The following is an 18469-nucleotide window of genomic DNA, read 5'->3' on the forward strand; positions in this document are numbered from 1 at the left end:
ATCACCTGCTGCGATGCTCAAGGAGTTTAAAGGGTGAATATGTAAAGCTGCATCTTTTGGGTCAAGTTTTTAATAAAACTTCCTTAATGAAGTCACCAGAGGCTTTTTATCATCCTGTGTGATTTGGAAATCTGAGTGAAAGAGACGCTGCAGACCTTAAGGTGATGATTCGATGATTTCATAAGCAGCTTTGATGCAGAGGACAGGTCGAAAGGTTAAAGAGGAAAATGGTGTTGAAGGGAAGAAGTGATGGAGGGAAGACGAGCTGGTCAGAGTCGTGTTTAGATAAGAAAACACAGGCACCAATAAGTCTCTGATACGGTGACGCTCACTCTGGCTGACCCGCCTCACGTCCTTCACTCGAGCGCGCTGTTGGCCGACTGCCCGCTACCGGATCCGCTATGAAAAACAAACATCATCCACCGTCACCAGTTCTGACTGGGATTGAAATGTGAGCTGTGGCCAAACTTCAGTCAGTCAAACTGTATTTACATAACCTGTTTCCATGGAGACAACGCAACAGAAGTACAAGCGCGTCTCAACTGTGGCTAGCTGCTAGCAGCTAGCAGTTTCCTTACAGCTTAGCAGCTTAAAAAAGAACATGAACAGAAAACACTGAAGTAAAATGAAGTAAAGACCAAAGAGTGAGTTTTACACGAGACCTTTAATGTCAGAGCGCGCTGGCCCGGCGGAGGCAGATGTGTCCCGTCACGATGTCAAATAAACGGAGGAGAAGAGAAGAGAGACGCCGCTACCTGAATTCACTAAAATAACAAACAGACGAGTCCAGTTTCAGAGCCCACCAAGAGTTATGTGTTACACCCTGATCTCATTACCAGGAAACGCGCACACGTCGCTGTGGGTAAAGTTTGATTCTTTGAACTTTATCTTGGTGCCACAAACAAGTTTTTCAATGATTTTTCTCGCACTCGTGCAAACCTGCATTTTTGTTACTTAACATTTTGTTGGAAAATAAAGTGTCTGCCTTGGAAAGCCTGCTGTACAGCTCCTATCAGGAGTATCCTGATGATTAAGTACCAAAAGGTTTTTATAAAGGAGTCATATAACTAATGCTCACAACCACAAACCACAAATAATTACAAAGGAAGCTCTGAGCTAAAAGCTAAACGATGAAGAGCCTGTGACCTTTTTCAGAAGGCTGCTCGTTTCCAGAACTAGCTGGAGGATAAAATGAGGAGCACTCTCACCCTTAGAGCCTTTTCTTGTTTAAAACTGAAGCATTAAAATGCTCTGTTAAAACTAAGATGATAATATATGTATAATGTAACTAATATAAAGATTTTAATCACATACATGGACCCTAATAAAGTAATTTTGCATGATCCACGCTTCAAAATAATCCCTGTATATGTTCTGAGGGCCTTTTGTGGAGTTCATCCCAGTCTGAAATAAAGCATTTTAATAATAATAATAACTTTATTTATAAAGCGCTTTCAAACAAAGTGCTGTACAACTATTTGAAACTAAAAAGATAAAAGAAAATAATAAAAGCGATACAGAGCAATACAGGTAAAAGACACAATACAAGTTAAAAACAGTAAAAATGTAAAAAGTAAAAGAAAACTAAATTAAGATTTTAGCTTGTCTGCCTTTAAGCCAGCTCTCTTCTGATTGGCTTTTCCTTATGAATGGAAGGTTCAAACATCAGGTGTGGGTGGGGCTTGCAGGTGAAAGTGCCGTATAAGGATATCCTCTCTCTTTGATGTCAGACTGATCCAAGAGTAGAAAAAAACGTGTCAAACTGAGCATTTGGAGCAAACTTCAGATTAACCATCCACATGCTGACGTTATTATTAGGAACTCGTGTTTAATGTTAGCGCCACTATTCAAACAGGACATACAAAGGAAATTACAGGCAATCGTTACTGGTCCAACATAAATTTGCCATTAATATTACATTTTGTAGTTTTCTCATTTTACAGTTTAATTGTTTGTTGTCAGTATTTTTTAATCTCTGAGTTATTGAGGCTTTAAATATTAAATATGGTTTCCCTCGTTAGTTTTATAGACGCGAGTAGTTTGAAACACATGCCAGCATATTTTCTCTGAACTATAAAATCTTCTTGTTATTTCAGTAAATTGCAGAATGTTTTTCTTTGATGCCTCCTGGGAGACGGATAATGTGAGATTTTTGCTCTTTAGTTCGCTGTAAATGTGTGTGTGTCCAAGAAACCCTGAAAAATGTGTTCACGTTCCGCTGGGAGGAAAAGAGCGGCAGCTTCCTGTGCAAATGGAGAACAAGGCGGCCCTCACCGGCTCCGTGGCCAAGGTGTCGGGCTGGCTGTGGTTTGGTTTCTGTCATCTACAGACCTCCTTTCATTTGAGTCCAAACTCCGAACACGTGAGCGGTGCGATGGCCCGCTCCCCGGGGTCGCCTCTAAGTGTTAGCATGTGCTAAGTGAGGCGATGTGTTGCAGCTTGTGTGCGTGTGCGGTGACGCTGCGCGCTGAAACAGAGGGATCACTGTGCTCCAGTCAAGAAACTGTCAGCGCACGGTTGTGTGCGTCTCCTCGAGGGAAATCATGCATTTGGACACTCGAACACATTTGTGTTGTTTTGAAAAAGAACCTTTATGTGACCTTTCAAATTGATAATTTGTAGTTTGTGTTTATTTTCACAGCATTTGAATCTTTAACTGTCACGGCCCCTTTTCTTATTTTTATTGATTTTTTATTGGAATTCTGTCATTTTTCATGTTTCCTCTGCCCTGCTTTCAGTTCACTTCCTGTTTTATTTTGAAGGTTATTTCCCCTCCTTCTCTCACCTGCTCTCATCAGAGTCTCTGTGCAGGTGTGCAGTTCTGTCCTCTCTGTTGTGTTTGATTGTGACTCCTCAGCCTGGCTGTGCTTTGTTTTGTTTTTTCTGGGGTGAAATTTCATGTTTCTGTGATTTCACTGAACTTTTCAATTCAATTTTATTTATACAGCTCCAAATCACAACAACAGTCGCCTCAAGGTGCTTTATATTGTAAGGTCGACCCTACAATTATACATACAGAGAAAAACCCAACAATCATATGACCCCCTATGAGCACTTTGGCGACAGTGGGAAGGAAAAACTCCCTTTTAACAGGAAGAAACCTCCAGCAGAACCAGGCTCAGGGAGGGGCGGGGCCATCTGCTGTGATTGGTTGGGGTGAGAGAAGGAAGACAGGATAAAGACATGCTGTGGAAGAGAGACAGAGGTTAATAACAGATATGATTCAATGCAGAGAGGTCTGTTAACACACAGTGAGTGAAGAAGAAACACTCAATGCATCATGGGAATCCCCCAGCCCAACCTGTGTAATAACTAAGGGATACAGGCCTAACTATATGATAATCAATACAATGTGTGTGACTCCACCAGATGTGCGGCAGCTGTTTGTCTTCGACCTCACGGTCGTTCATCAGCCCGTTGAACAAAAACGAGTCGAGGACTCTGCAAAGAGCAGTTTTGTTTGTTTGCCTTTACGTTTCCTTCTGGACAGACTCTGCAACATGCAGCATGATGTGCAGAATGTCGAGAAGAGAAGACGGCGATTTCTCAGGAGCTCAATTAAAGGCCAACGTCTCAGACTTTGTGTAAAATCAAGAAGAAATGAACTGGACAGAGAACAGGAAGGACCTTTCCTCTGCAGATGGCTAACGTTAAAGAGATAAGATGCAGAAATTCTGACTAATCAAGGCGTTGTTTCAGAACACGCCAGCGTCCTCCAGGAAAATAAGAACATAGTTGTGGTAAATATTGAACTTTTGGGCCACTGCTGCAACTATTTATATCAATAATCCTTGAAATATGCTGCACATGTGTTCCAGAGAGTTTCATAACCACAACATTACTGCACTGAGTTATTGACTGGAATAACAACGCTGAGAAGCTTCTGTCTTCATTTTAAATAAGTTACATTGAGCGAAGGTTTTCTCAGAGATGTTTAGATTGTGAGTTTTACCTTTTTACCTCCACATGTTAACCTTCCTGATGAACTGTGATATGGATGCTGAGGCTGTCAGGCCGGTCGGTGATGCTGCCAGACTTCCTGTCAGAGTTCAGCAGAGAACCAGATGTTTTCAGCGTGACGTGAGAAACACCCCTCAGCTGACACGCAAGAAAGCACACGTGCACGTGTAATCCCTGTCCAGTGTCCTCAAGTGTGCGTTTGTCTGATCTTTGTTGTTTGTGAGGCGTTTTTGGTTCTGTGATAGTCGGGAAGACACGATGCAGAGCAGGCAGGCCGCTCGGGCAGACGAGGAATCCTGCGAGTTCTTATCTAACCGCCGTGTTTTTATCTGCGAGCGTTAACAAAACTCGGCCTCTCCCCCGTCTCGGCATCGGCGGGGTCACTGTCTCTGCGGGAAATTAATTCAGTGTTTTCAAGGAGCTCAAAGAGCTTGAGGGGAGAAAATGATTTAATCATAATAAAAATGTGTGACTGATGATTCTCTTTGGACTCTCTCCTCATCCACTCTCCCTTCTGAGTGTTATTTGTGTCCTTTCCTAGTGGACACTTCAGCAGGGATGCAGCTTCAGCCGGAGTTTGAACGGACGGAGATGCAGGAAGTGTTAGACTCATTCATCCTGATTTGCCTTTTGAGAATCGAGTTTCTCTGAGATGCGTGAGCTTCAACAGCCGCGGGGGGATTTTAACGTTAATGCAACCCATGCAGTTTATATTAAAGTGAAAACTGCTCCAAGATAACTGAAGGAAACAGTCCATGAAACACTTTAACTGGTTTTTGGTTTTAATCTCCAGCTAAAGAACAAAGCTGCCTCTGCTTTTCACGAACACTTTTCACCCTTTTGGCCTGTTTTTAACTAGAGGTGGGAATCACCACACATCCCACGATACGATATTATCACAATACTTAACGCATGATACGATATTATTGCAATTTTTAAAATATTTTGCAATATTCAGATTCTGTACATAAAGGTAAACTTTATCAATCATCATTTTCTCTAATATCAAAGTCTCACACTCAGTCTTTCTCTCATTTCAGTTTGATTGTTGACAAACTGAACGGTTTGTATTACAGTCTAGTCCAACTTAACTGAATCAACCATCTGGTACAATTATAGCTATTCTGAACTATGCAGTTTATGAAAACTATGCAGCCCCTTCAGCAACTGAAGAATTTGAAAGTAAATTAAAACAAAATATAATTTTACATTAAATAAAAAAGTTTTAAACTTAATTAAAATAAAACATGTCTTAAATTAAAATAAGTAAACTGTCATGTTTATTGCTGCCAAAAACAAGTTAAACACATTTGGACAGTGAAGGAATGTCAGGATTCTTGCTCAGAAAAAGGATCAACATGCTCTGAAGTCAGAGCACAAAAACCTTTTTGTAACAAAATATCGATTTCTGCTGTCCCTGTATCGATACATTATTAGCAAACAAAATATCACCATGCTACACAGTATCCATTTTTTTCCCACCCCTATTTTTAACTGTAACCGTTGCTTATGTCAGTTTGGAGCCTTGGATACAAAAACAGAAAGCCTGAAGAAGGAAACAGCTCATGAGTTTATATAAATACAAAGATGGTAATTTAATAACAAACGATTGGTGTTGGTGGTTAAAACCCTGCCAGGAGACGCTCACAGAGCAGACGGCTGCAGGTCAGAGGAGTCTCCTGTATAAATTTAAATTTAACCAAACACTTACTGTTGATGGATATCAAGGTGTTTTCATGCAAAGAGTATATTTTGAACTTTGTCGTGTATCCCTTTAAGTTACGAACGCTCTCTGACTCCCAGTAAAACTGCCAGAAGCACCATGTTTGATTGGTTGGCACAGCTTCAGTGCTGATGATGTCAGTCAGCAACCTGTCATTGCTCTTTGTGTAATACAAGTTTGTTTTTTAAATTCCTACACGCAGGAAAAGAAAATGTCAAGTGTCAAATTCACAAAGAAGACAATTTAAACTTCCTCCTACTTTTCTATAGAAATAATGAATTTAGTAACTTCTTCTATCTCGGTTGTTAATGCACAAATGACTTCATTAGGGAACCTGTGGCTCCACGCTGTAGAGCAAACTGATGCCTTTAATGTGAAAAAGGCATTTCCAGAATAAGTTGGTCTAGAAAATGAACAAAATTTGCAAGAAAATAAGGAAACACGACCCCACAGGACCCCAGAAGTGCTCACCCCCCCTCCACTGCCCAGTGCTTAAATTAAAAAAACACATTATTGACTGAATTATGGTGACAGTAAATAAAACTTGGGGACTCTGCAGCATTTCCTGCAGATAAGGAGCATATTTTATAATTTGTAGTCAGATTTATGGACGTTTATTCAAACTCAACATTTTAAAATGATGATATTTTTTGGAATTATAAGATGCACTAAATCTAAAAGTATGTTTTGTTTTGTCACTGTGTCCACAGATGACTGATTTATAACTCTAAGGTTCTTTACCCGCTTAATTTAACCCTTTTGTGAAAGATCCCAAACGTCCCAAATTATGGGAATGTTCATTCTCTCTTTTCTTATAAGATATTAAAACAAATATTTTTGCATCTTGAACTTTCAAAAAGGAAGCGGGACATTGGACAGATAATTCAGTAAAGATGGTGATGAATGGGATATTTGGAGCACTAAAAAGCATGTGATACAGTATTTGAGCGTGTGATTGCTGTCAGAGACCTTTGTGAATTTTGTGGGTTGAGAGTTTTCAGGCCCCTCTTCTGTGGAACCAGCTTCCAGTTTGGATTCAGGAGACAGACACTATCTCTACTTTTAAGATTAGGCTTCAAACTTTCCTTTTTGCTAAAGCATATAGTTAGGGCTGGACCAGGTGACCCTGAATCCTCCCTTAGTTATGCTGCAATAGACGTAGGCTGCTGGGGGATTCCCATGATGCATTGAGTTTTTCCTTTCCAGTCACCTTTCTCACTCACTATGTATTAACAGACCTCTCTGTATTGAATCATATCTGTTATTAACCTCTGTCTCTCTTCCACAGCATGTCTTTATCCTGTCTTCCTTCTCTTACACCAACCAATCACAGCAGATGGCCCCGCCCCTCCCTGAGCCTGGTTCTGCTGGAGGTTTCTTCCTGTTAAAAGGGAGTTTTTCCTTCCCACTGTCGCCAAAGTGCTGCTCATAGGGGGTCATATGATTGTTGGGCTTTTCTCTGTATCTATGAAGCGCCTTGAGGCGACTTTTGTTGTGATTTGGCGCTATATAAATAAAATTGAATTGAATTGAATTGAATCTTCCCTGGATTCATTATAACTCGAGGTTTGAGCTATCGGTGCTGAAATTAAAAACAGAATTTTCTTGCGTGGGCCAATAAATTAGCAATAAATCTAATGGGGGGGGGGTTTACAGCCTGAGGACTGTTGGCCGTTGCTCTTTGGTTGCAGCTCCGTTGGACTCGGATCAAAGGTGGTTCCCCTGACGTCTGCTACACTGAACAGATGTAGTAGCTGTAAACAGACCTGACTCTCCTCTCCTGCTAGGTGGCGTTTGCGTCTGAACAGATCACACACGAGCATGGATGAATGTGTGAAAAATGTTTCTGTGTTTGTGTTTCCGAGCGATGGCGAGATGCAGCACTGAACAGTTTAACCTCAGAGTTACACTCAGGATGCAAACTGATGGAGGAGACGTGAAATCACCAAATATGGAGGCGAACTCTGAGATTGACTTTTTAATGAAGCGTGAAAGCTCAGACTAACAGAGCGTCCTGCTGCGCTGCAGGCGGCGAGCAGAGCTGCACATGGCGTGATTTGATCCAACCTGCCCCACGGCTCCCTCGGGCCATTCTCTTATCGAGTGATCGAGGGCTTCCAACTCTGAGTTATTTACTGCGCTAATGTGCCATGACTGTATCCAAAACAAACTTGCATTACGTCTATTTTTAGTTTGTTTGATGAGGAAAAACGAATCACGCAGGGAGGTACGGCCCGAAACATAATACTAAAAAAATACTTCTTTAAGAAACGACTTGGACCTTTGATTTCAGCTCTTCTTACATTTAAAATATATGACAAAAACTGAACAATGAAAGTCTCACAGATGATTCATTCTTACTTCAACCCAAAGATTAAGTTGATAACATCTTTAAAATTACTCGGTTACAGTTTTAACTGAGCTTGTTTTTTAGGGGTGCGTGAAAACGGAGCTCATGGAGAAACTTAAGGATACAAACTCCACTCGAGAGCCCTGCGTGGATTCCTGCTAACCCAGGAGTCTCGAACTGCAGTGTGTCCTGCAGGTTTTAGATGTGTCCTTGATCCAACACAGCTGATTTAAAGGCTAAATCACCTCCTCAACATGTCCTGAAGTTCTCCAGAAGCCTGGTAATGAACTAATCATCTGATTCAGGTGTGTTGACCCAGGGTGAGATCTAAAACCTGCAGGACACCGGCCCTCGAGGCCTGGAGTTCGACACCCCTGTGCTGACCTGTGAGCCACTGTGCCTGTAATTAGAATAATCGATTCATTACCATTAATGCAGAAAGGTAAAATATATATTTGAGCCAAATTAGAATATTAACTTTAGTTAGTAACTTTAATGCAGTGACTCACTTGAGGAGCAGTCGCACGGAGATAAAATGTTTATTTTTTCAAAAAGGGAGCAAAATGTTTTATTGAAATTCTTCCTGAAGAAAGAAGTGAAGCAGGCGATGAAGTCGAGCTCAGATCTCTGATCTCATTGCCACCTCACATCAGCTGATGGCTCATTTTCCAGTCGGAAAATTTCCAGTCGGAAAATTTCCAGTCTGTCTACAGCTGATGCACATCTGCAAGCCACTTTACAACCCACCTCCGTGCAGCTCCTCCCGTTCATGCTGTATGTGATTAATCAACGTCATGTCTGTGTCACTATGGGGGCTCGCTATAGCGTTCTCTGCTGATGGAAACAATGATCTTAGACGATCTTGGGCCACGTGGGCCATGGCGTGGGTGCTTCGTGGTCACGGAGTTCCTGGCACTGAGAGGAGGCGGCAGCACCAGGACAGGGATCAGATGCTTTGTTTTGTTTTGTTAAGCAGGTAGCGCCCTGGGTCGCTCTCACTTCCCTTAGCTGTCACCTCGTGTACATGAAGACAGATGGAAAGGTCAGAAAAAGCCACTCTGGGTTTTCCCTGTATTTATTCAGACCGCTGTCATCCTCACTGAGATCTAAAAACTCACTACTTCTTACTCACTTGTGGATATTGTTCTGCAGGAGAAGCATGCTGCACTTTGGATTTCAGCAACTTGCTAAATGTATAAATGAGTTGAGCAGGCTAACAGAGGAAGCACGATCCCGAGCTTTGCTTTCAAACTCAGGCCTGTTTTCTTTTCACCGCAGCTGAATGTAAAACGCTCTCTGGGAGGCCGGCTCGTCCCTCCTGTGCTAACATGTCGTGTTTGGCTGAAGCAAGCATGTGTGCAAATCACGTTGCGCCGCTCGCCAAGGTCTGAGCGCACACGCACACTTTTAATGAAGCAAATCCAGTTTTAATCACCTCCCTGATTGCAGGCAATCAGCGTTCATCACGGGGAACGATCAATCACGCGCACACAGCTAAGCCACACACACAGATGTCACACAGGCTCGTATTCACTCTGACGCGCTTTCACACTTGTGAACCTCTCAGTGAAAATAAAATACTCCAGACTTTAGACTCTTCTGAACTTTTCACATACAACACAAAGTATAACAGCACTTTAGGTTATCTCTACCATGACCGACATTCAACTCAGTAATGATGTTTCGGTAATAGCCGACTGCTCAGTTTATTGTTTGGCGTCTTGACTTTTTCTTAGTCACTTGAATCTTGAATCAACTTTTTTAAAGTAAAACCAAAACTAAGAAAATATGACATTTTTATACGTTTTACTGCGAGGAACAAATTGAACACTCCCACAGTGAGTAATCGTGCCTGTGAGCTCACTGTCCTGACGATAAATTTACTGCTGGTTAAATCGGGTAAAGAGAAAAAGATTGACTTGAATTGCATAGCTGCAAAGATGGATTTGTTTTGTTTGTGTTGATGGAGGCAGATGATCCACAGCTGTAAGGAGGAGGAGATAACTTCACTGTCATTCAAGTAATACACCAATCAGTGCGTGTCTGAACAGGATTTTGGTGCATTGGTACAAAATACAGCTGTAAAGAACTGTGGCGCAGCTATGATGCAACAAAAGTGCGGTCCTGCATCATCAGTTTTTTATTCGTTGTGTTCTTTTAGTCAGTTCTGTTACATTCAGTCATTCTGTTGGTTAGTTTTCATTTTAACACGACTTATACCTCCGTAGACGCATCATTGCACTGAACAGCGGCGACAAACATGGTTTCACTTGTTGATGTGTGACTTACATTCGTCTTCTTGAGTCTTAGGCTACGTCCACACGTACCCGGGTATTTTTGAAAACGTAGATTTTTCTATGCGTTTGCACCTTTCGTCCACACGTAAACGGCGTTTTTGGTCACTGAAAACGGAGATTTTTAAAAACTCCGGCCAGGGTGGATATTTTTTTGCATTTACGTGTAGACGAGAAAAACGCAGAAAACGCAGAAAACGCAGCGTCAAAGGTGTGCACCTTTTTTGACGTCACACTGTGCGCCACGTTATTGTTTCGGTGAAATGAATTTCTACAATACTGTTACTGTTAATTGTCTCTGCAGTGTTTAAATGCTTACATATACACACACAGTTACTGTCCCTCCACACATACGACTCAGTTCTGCTTCTATGCCCCAGCTTTGTTTACTTTTTCCCACCGAGGCTTCTAGACTTCTGATTGGCCAACATTTCTACACGGTTAGGAATATAGCGCCACCTGTTGCTTTGGCATGTTCCTAGCAGCGCTTTCCTTCATTTCTGCCTTTACGTGTGGACGGGATTATTTTTTAAAACGACAACGGAAAATCTCCGTTTTGAAAAATACCCGTGTACGTGTGGACGTAGCCTTAATCTAACCTGAAACCAAGTGTGTAGGCAGATTTACGTCCCCGCAACATGTGTGTGCGCTCGAGGTAGCTCACACACCGATGTGCAGCACAAAGTTCAGCAATCAGCAAATGTTTGCCATTATTCAAACATTCTCTGCTGTTGATTGGATGATAAAGTTAAACAGAGCGATATAATTATCTGATTCGAGGTTTGGATACACCTGGTGCTTTTATATTAGCGATGAGGACGAAAGTGCTTTGAAGCCTCTTAAATGGTTACACAGTTGCACAAGTCTGTTCACATCTGATCTACAAATAGAATCAATGGACACAATTTGGTGTAAAAACTCGTGTGTGGCCAGTGCAGAAAGGACAAATTGACACTCTGACCTGGACTCACTGATCCTGACCTCGCTGACACACACACGCCAGTACACACTCACACATGAATGGATTACCGAACCGGCCCTTTAAGCACAGGCCCGGGGGGGCCGAGAGGTCAGAGGACCCCTGCAAAGAGCCTCTGTGTGAAGTAAGTGTTTGTAAAGTCAGAGTTCAGTGAAAAGGCACAGAGCACGACACAACCATAAAGAGACACAAAGTGACCTTAAAGAGGTGAGGACGACTACAACACGATGGAAAACAAAAATCATTGTGCAGTCGTTTTATGTTCAGCGCCTGCTGTGAAACATTTCTGGATGTTATGTGTCGCTTTGTGTTCTCATCTCTCTCTGTAGCTTTAGTAGGTTTTAGTAGTTTGGTGTCTTTGTGGTTATTTTGTATCTTTTTGTCGTCCCTTTTTCTTTGTTGTTGCATTTTCTAGCTTCATTATCACTGTGATCATTTTGTTTGTCATTTCTCAGCATTTCCTTATTTTTATTCTCTTCATTGTTATTTTATACTCGAGTCCATTTTGTAATAATCCATCCAAACTCACCCACAAACATACACATGGACTCACAAGTGGAATACAAAGCTTTACTTTATAAACCTCGAAGCTGTACTTGCATCAAGACGTGTCGAGGCTGTGACCTCTCGCCATCCAGCAGTCATGACTAATCCACATCACCTCTGGCCAATCAGAAGCACTCAGCATTACCTCCGGACTGTGATTGAAAGGAAAAGCAACATTTAGGCATTTAACTGAATTACATCCAGACTCAGTGAAACTTTGACCGGTCCAATGCACTTATGGCCACTAATGAAGACAGACAGACAGACTGAATGAACCCATTCTTGCTTTTCTTCCAACCGTTGGAAGTGATTTTAGTGCGGACGCTTCCTTGTTTTGTTTTGGGGGGTTTTCCAGGTGACTGCTGACTTTAAAACGGTGCAGGTCTGTTCAAGTTATCAGGAAAACAAAAGGAAAAGTTAAAGGGAAAGAACCTGGACGTGCAGCAGTCCTGTGTGACATAAAGCTTTTGGTTTCCTCTCTTCTTTGGTATTTCATGTCATATTTTCCATCGTGCCCCCCTCGGGGAGTAACTTTTCTTTCATCGTGTGGTCTACTTCCCATCCCCACTTCACTTGATCGATGGGATCTCTCAGACTGGGAGCCAAATGCCGCAGCTCTGTAAAATAAGAATCTACTTGCCTTTTTCCAGCTCAGCGGCTCAGCCCCTGCTGATATCTGTGGTGCTTCACTCTTACTGTAAAATCATTCACGGTGGTTATCGCTAGTAGAGCTGCTACAAATGATTATTTTGATAGTCGACTAGTCACCGATTATTTTTGCAATTAGTCGACTAATCAGATCATCATCCATTGGACGTAAAACGTACAGCTTATTGCACCAGCAGCATCTGCTCTTATATAACTATCATTAGCTTACAGCTTTAAGTGTTTAAGGTATGTGCTAACTAAAAATAAAGACAAGATGATAGTTTATTAAATTTTAATGAAATTTGCAGATTGTTTCGGTGAAGTTTAATAAACTCCTTGCTATCTAAAATATAACAGGACACCGGAGTAAATTCTCGAGCATCTCACACTTCTGATAATCAGCTGTCTGCTTGATGTTTATTCAGCTGTGTAAAAACTATAACTTTAATCTCAGCCAAACAGATTTACTCAGGAACAAATAAAATACTGAAAAAAAAGCCAAACAATAACATTTTTAAGTTATCTAAGTGACTTATATATCATGTTTAACCTGAGTAGCAAAAGACAGCGGTGGGTTTGAAAACGATTAGCCGGGAGTCCGGTGTTCTCACGGCTCTAGTTAGCCAAGCACCCGGCTAGCTATCGAGCTAGTGGCTAACAGACGTCTCCGAAAACGTCGGAGCGCTTTTGAAAATATGTGGTGTCTTGATAAACTGAGCAGATATTTGAGGTTTACACAGCTACATTCTCGCCTGAAAACATGTTAAACGTTTATTTTGTGACCCAGAAAGAATAATAAGAGTAATATTAAAACTAACTAGCTGCCGCTAGTTGACAACTGTGCTAGGCTGCGCTATGAATTCTGGGACACAGCTTCTTCTTCTTCTTCTTCGGGGTTTAACGGCAGCTGGCATCCTTGTACATGCAGTGCTGCCATCTTCTGTTTCAGTCCGTTATTACACTCTTAAATCCTACTACTTATTCCTGCGTCTTTTGTGATCTTACAAAGCTTCAAACGACGCGTCGACTATTAAATCAGTCGTCGACGATTTTGATAGTCGACGTAATCGTGACTAGTCGACTAATCGTGGCAGCCCTAATCGCTAGCAAAAAGTTTGAGAAATAATTTAATTATAAAAAACAGCTTTACATTAATCTGAAAATTCCCCAAATTTTAAGAGAGGAAAAAATCTACAGAGGCCTGTTTGCTCAGAATATGAGCAGATTTAGCGCACGGCTAACAGTCTGGGTTAGTTTGGTGGTGACCCGCTCTCGGCCCCTCAAGCTTTAAATGAGTTGATGACACATTTTTGTCTGTTTCTATGACACGTTTCATGTTCTGTTCCTTTAACCTCTATAAATCTGCCCACTTCAGTTACATGTGTGACGCCCTGAGGAGTCTCAGAGCTGTGGGAGAGTGGATTATCTGAATGAGAAACGAGCTGTGAAGATCTCATTTAGGAGCCTGAACAGATGTGGCTGTTACGTCTGATTGCACACACAACTTTGCTGTGTGTGTGTGTTCAGCCTTTACTTGTATAAAAGTCCAGTTTCCACTTTGGATGTAAAAATATCAGGATCCTGCTCAGATGGATAAAATCTGTGTTTATAGTTTCAGGCTGTTTTTGCACCTTTCGTCTCAGTTTCTGTATTTTTACCTGCAGTGTGTCTAATCCACCATCGTGCATATTATCCTAAAGTATGCCAGTCTGTGATTGGTCCTATTAAGAGTCACATCGAGGGTGATTTCCTGTGCAGAAGGAGAATTTTCCCGTTTTTTACCTCACAGCTGTTCCTCGAGTCTCACTTTGAGTTTTGTCAATTTCTTCATCAGACAAAGATGCAAAATAAACTGGAGGAACAATTAATCACAGAGGAAGACCTAAAGCAAAGTCTGCGCCTTTTCTGCCGTTTTGTACTTGTAGGACTGAGGAATCACTTTCATTCATCACTCCTTTTATTATTTTTTCAATGGGGGGCTCAGTGAAACTCCTGAAGACTAAGCGTGATTAAAGGCTGTGCAAATAAACTTGACTACACAGCTCTAGAGTCGAGCCTCCCTCCATTCTTCAGCCCTTTCTCCTCTCTGTTTTCCACGCTTGATTAGCGAGCAGAAACTCTTGTGCGTCCCGTTAACCCGATGAAAGCGGCGTGATTGTCAGAGCGGTGATTTATTTCTTTTTAAATGTCCTCTGGTGCGGCTCAAGTGTAACAAATGTGCCGTGCTGCATTCAAAGCCGCGACTCTTTTGAGCCATCGGGACGCACAATCAGCGTGTCTGCGCACACGCCGGACTGTGCTGCGCATCCGCAGTGTGGGGTCCGCTTGACTCGCAGGCCGGGCCTGAATGCTGTGACGGTCTTGTTGAGTTTCACGGTTAGTTTCCTTCGTTCGTTCAAGCGATTGTTTGCAGCGCAGGCAGGTCGGTGCGGCGGGAAAACGAGGAGAATTTCAAGGTTAATTAGCTGCTTTTACTCCAGTTAATATTTGCAGCGTGAGGTCACAGATTTACTCACCGTGACCCTGATTCAAATGTAACGCAGGTGTTTGAATGAATAGAGGTTCAGTTATGGAGCCTTAAGGACTTTCTGTCCACGTTTAAACCTGAACTTTAAAGACGTGTTCAACATGTTATTCTTGATGTTGCACTTTTTGCATTTCTATTGTCTAACACATTATTGTTTTTATGATTTATACTTAGTGTTTTTTACTTGTAACTGAATCATTTTTAATGCATTTAAATGTGTTTTTCTTGAGCAGTGTTGGTCAAGTTACTTGAAAAAAGTAATCAGTAACTAATTACTGATTACTTCCCCAAAAAAGTAATCCCGTTACTTTACTGATTACTTACTTTCAAAAGTAATTAATTACTTAGTTACTTTTTAAAAACACGATTTACAACCTGAATAGGTGATAAAGTGATAGATCTTTCAGCCCAATTCTACTTTTTCTGCATAATCATCATACAAAATGTAATCAAATGGAAAAGTCTCTTTTTAAAACTTGTTTTATTAGTTTTAATCTTTTAACTTTATGCATCAAGCAAACATTTAATTATCTGCAACATTCTCTGACTGGAAGAAATTAGTTTAACATTTAAACCTATTTTCTGCACATTCCAGCACATAAAATAAAATATTTTTTGTGTTTACACTCAGTCTTTCAAATAGATGCAAGTAAAACACAGCAGAAAATAAATAAAGTCAAAGACTAGCGGTCCTGTTGCTCTATTTTCACCTGTAAAGCAGGAGTGGGGTAGGCGGAGGGTTACCCTGGTGCAGGTGTGCAGCGGTCAGTGGAAGAATCCGCGAGTTTCTCTGTGAGTTTTCCATTACGTCGTAGCTACTCGGTGCTTGCTCGGAAGTTTAGGGTTTTTTTCGCTGTAAAAAGAAGTTTTCTTCCCACGCACAACGGACACTAATGTTTTTGTCACTTTTTATGGAATCAAACTCAAAGTAAGGTCAGTACTTCCACGCTTTAAACGCTGCACGCTCATACTCTCTCTGCACTCGATATATGATCCATTGTTGATCTGCACACAGCTGTTGTCACGAACGTCGCACTCGCTTACGTCACTGTCATGAGACATTCTTGCAAAAAAATCACGGTTTTAGTAACGCAGTAACGCAGCGTTCCTACGGGAAAGTAACGGTAATCTAATTACAGTTTTTGCAATAGTAATCCCTTACTTTACTCGTTACTTGAAAAAAGTAATCGGATTACAGTAACGCGTTACTGCCCATCTGTTCTTGAGCGGTAATGGTGGTAAACACGACGCATATAAGCTTGTATTTATTATCATTACTGCAGAGTCCTACTATGAGCCTGTAGTTTAACAACAGTGGACTATAGTTGGAACTAAAAGTTGTTTTCATTGTTTTATCCTCAGATTATCTTTTGTTCACAGGGATGATGTTAGTGGATGTTTTGCCCCAGCAGCACAGAGAGTTGTTTGTTTTGTTTTTGCTGTCAAATGACAGGAAACAGCACAAATGTATCATCATGAACTCAGTTATTAGGCGGGCGAACGGCTGAATGAAACTCCATCGAGGAGCTTAAATGTGATTTAAATCATGAAATGTTGGGAAAACACTTTTCATTACAAAACGTGCACTATTAAGTTTCAGACTGCATTAGGATTATTGAATTATTTGTCATTTCTCTGTAGACGTGTTGCGTGCTGCTGTGAACCTGAGTCCTCTTCCATCCAGTTTCACTCGCAGCTGTGGAAGTTTCAGGCTGACACACTTTACAGAGCAAACCGAGCCGAGAGGCTTTCAGGGTTGATTTGACCTGCTTGCTCAGGTCGTTTTCTGCCTGCTTTAGCAGCGACTCCCCAGAGACGAGCGCAGCGGCAGCCTGCAGCCTGACTGATGACCTGATGCTGGCGTGTGTGTCAGTGATGGCGAATGATTAGGAGAGATGTATTCAATAAAACATATTTTATTCAAGTAGCAATACAAACTATATAACACTAATAAAATAAATCCATTCACAGTTTAATGGAGTTAAAATGCAGTTTTTCTGAGCATTATGGAAATCTCCAAACAGTTCACGCAGCTCTGGATGAGACAAACTTCAGAGTGAAAGGTTTTCACTGTTTTCACTCGATTACTGATGAAGTTAATGCAGTGCTGGTCTTGTTGGACAATGACCGCTGCATTTGACACTGGATCACGATTTGCTGATCTCCCGCTTGCAGCACTGTGTGGGAATTTCTGGTTCGGCACTTTTGTGGTTAAAGTCCTATCTCTTAAATAGGACCTTTTGTGTTAAGTTGGGGCTTCATCCTGTTTATTTGTCTGACTTGTTGAAGCCCCACGTCCCCACTCGTTCCCTTCGGTCAGCTGAGCAGTTGCTGCTTTCGGTCCCAAAGTCACGGCTGAAACTTAGAGGAGACCGAGCGTTCTCTGTTGCTGCGCCGATGCTTTGGAATAACCTTCCTCTCCATATTAGACCGGCTACATCAGCGCCAGTTTTTAAGTCTTTATTAAAAACCCATTTTTATTCCCTGGCTTTTAACTCTGTGGGTAACTGATTTTTTTTTTTTAAATTTTATTGCTATGTCTGGTTTTATTACTATGTGCATATTAGTGTTGTACAGCACTTTGGTCTACCAGGTGTGTTTTTAAAGTGCTATATAAATAAATAAATGATGATGATGAAGTTAAAGACACATCAAATGTTTTCAGTTAATGTGGCTTATTATTGCTCACTCACACGTTTTATGTTAACTCAGCTTTCCTGATGATATCTTGCAGGATCTGCATTATTTTTGCCTTGCAAAATTTTAATAGGAGACGTTTGAAGCTCATTTTGCAGACGTCTGTTTTGTTGTTGTCATTCCAGTTGAAGGATGTGTGAATTATGGTGCGTTATAATTAAAGGCGGTGAAATTAAAAAACACTTCTGGCTGGTGAGAGCTGATGCTGGGTAAAGGCGCGTTTGATTGAACAGCCTCTCTCCTCCGTCTGCGTCAGATGTGAGGAACGGTTCAGCTGTCTTCTGGGAGGAGGGGGTCAGCGGCGGGTACGAGGCCCTGCTGTTAGACGAGGATAAAGGCTGGCTGCTGGTCGGAGGGAAAGACCACATCTACCTGCTGAAGTCTGACAGCTTGGATCAGCCCTCGCAGAAGGTAAAGACACAAAGATTCATTGTTGCCGTATCTTAGTTGCACATGTTCATCAACAGCCTGCACATGCTGATCTAGATAGATTTCACTTTCATCGCTTCCTCTGGCACAGAAAGCAGCCACAGCTCTGGAGCCCAAGTGATTATGTGATCTGGCAGAAAGTCAGTTGGTAACATTCGTAGTCGTTCGAGCTGTTTTGTTGCCGGCGTTGCTGATTGATGCTCGTTTCTTTCAGATCTACTGGCCGGCTGCCAGAGAGCATGTGGAGCACTGCAGGCTGGCTGGCAAAAGCCTGGAGGTAACACACTGAGCCACACTGTAAACCTAAATACTAAAC

At 41.7% G+C, this 18469-nt stretch overlaps 1 protein-coding gene and 1 long non-coding RNA gene across 2 annotated transcripts in view; both read left to right on the forward strand.

Moving 5' to 3' along the window:
* Positions 1-17653, forward strand: part of LOC146517773 (uncharacterized) — a 36454-nt gene extending 18801 nt beyond the window's left edge. The window contains exon 2 of the long non-coding RNA XR_014874210.1: positions 26-17653. This is a non-coding gene — a long non-coding RNA (uncharacterized LOC146517773). The remainder of the gene's footprint in view (positions 1-25) is intronic.
* The window catches only part of LOC146517771 (semaphorin-3D), a 124435-nt gene that overhangs the window by 77826 nt on the left and 28140 nt on the right, over positions 1-18469 (forward strand). Inside the window, exons 3-4 of the mRNA XM_085160405.1 lie at positions 17981-18135; positions 18368-18430. Of these exons, the coding sequence (XP_085016531.1) occupies positions 17981-18135; positions 18368-18430 (218 nt within the window). The remainder of the gene's footprint in view (positions 1-17980; positions 18136-18367; positions 18431-18469) is intronic.

Source organism: Neolamprologus multifasciatus, chromosome 5 (genome assembly GCF_963576455.1).
Source record: "Neolamprologus multifasciatus chromosome 5, fNeoMul1.2, whole genome shotgun sequence".
NCBI classification, from domain to species: domain Eukaryota; kingdom Metazoa; phylum Chordata; class Actinopteri; order Cichliformes; family Cichlidae; genus Neolamprologus; species Neolamprologus multifasciatus.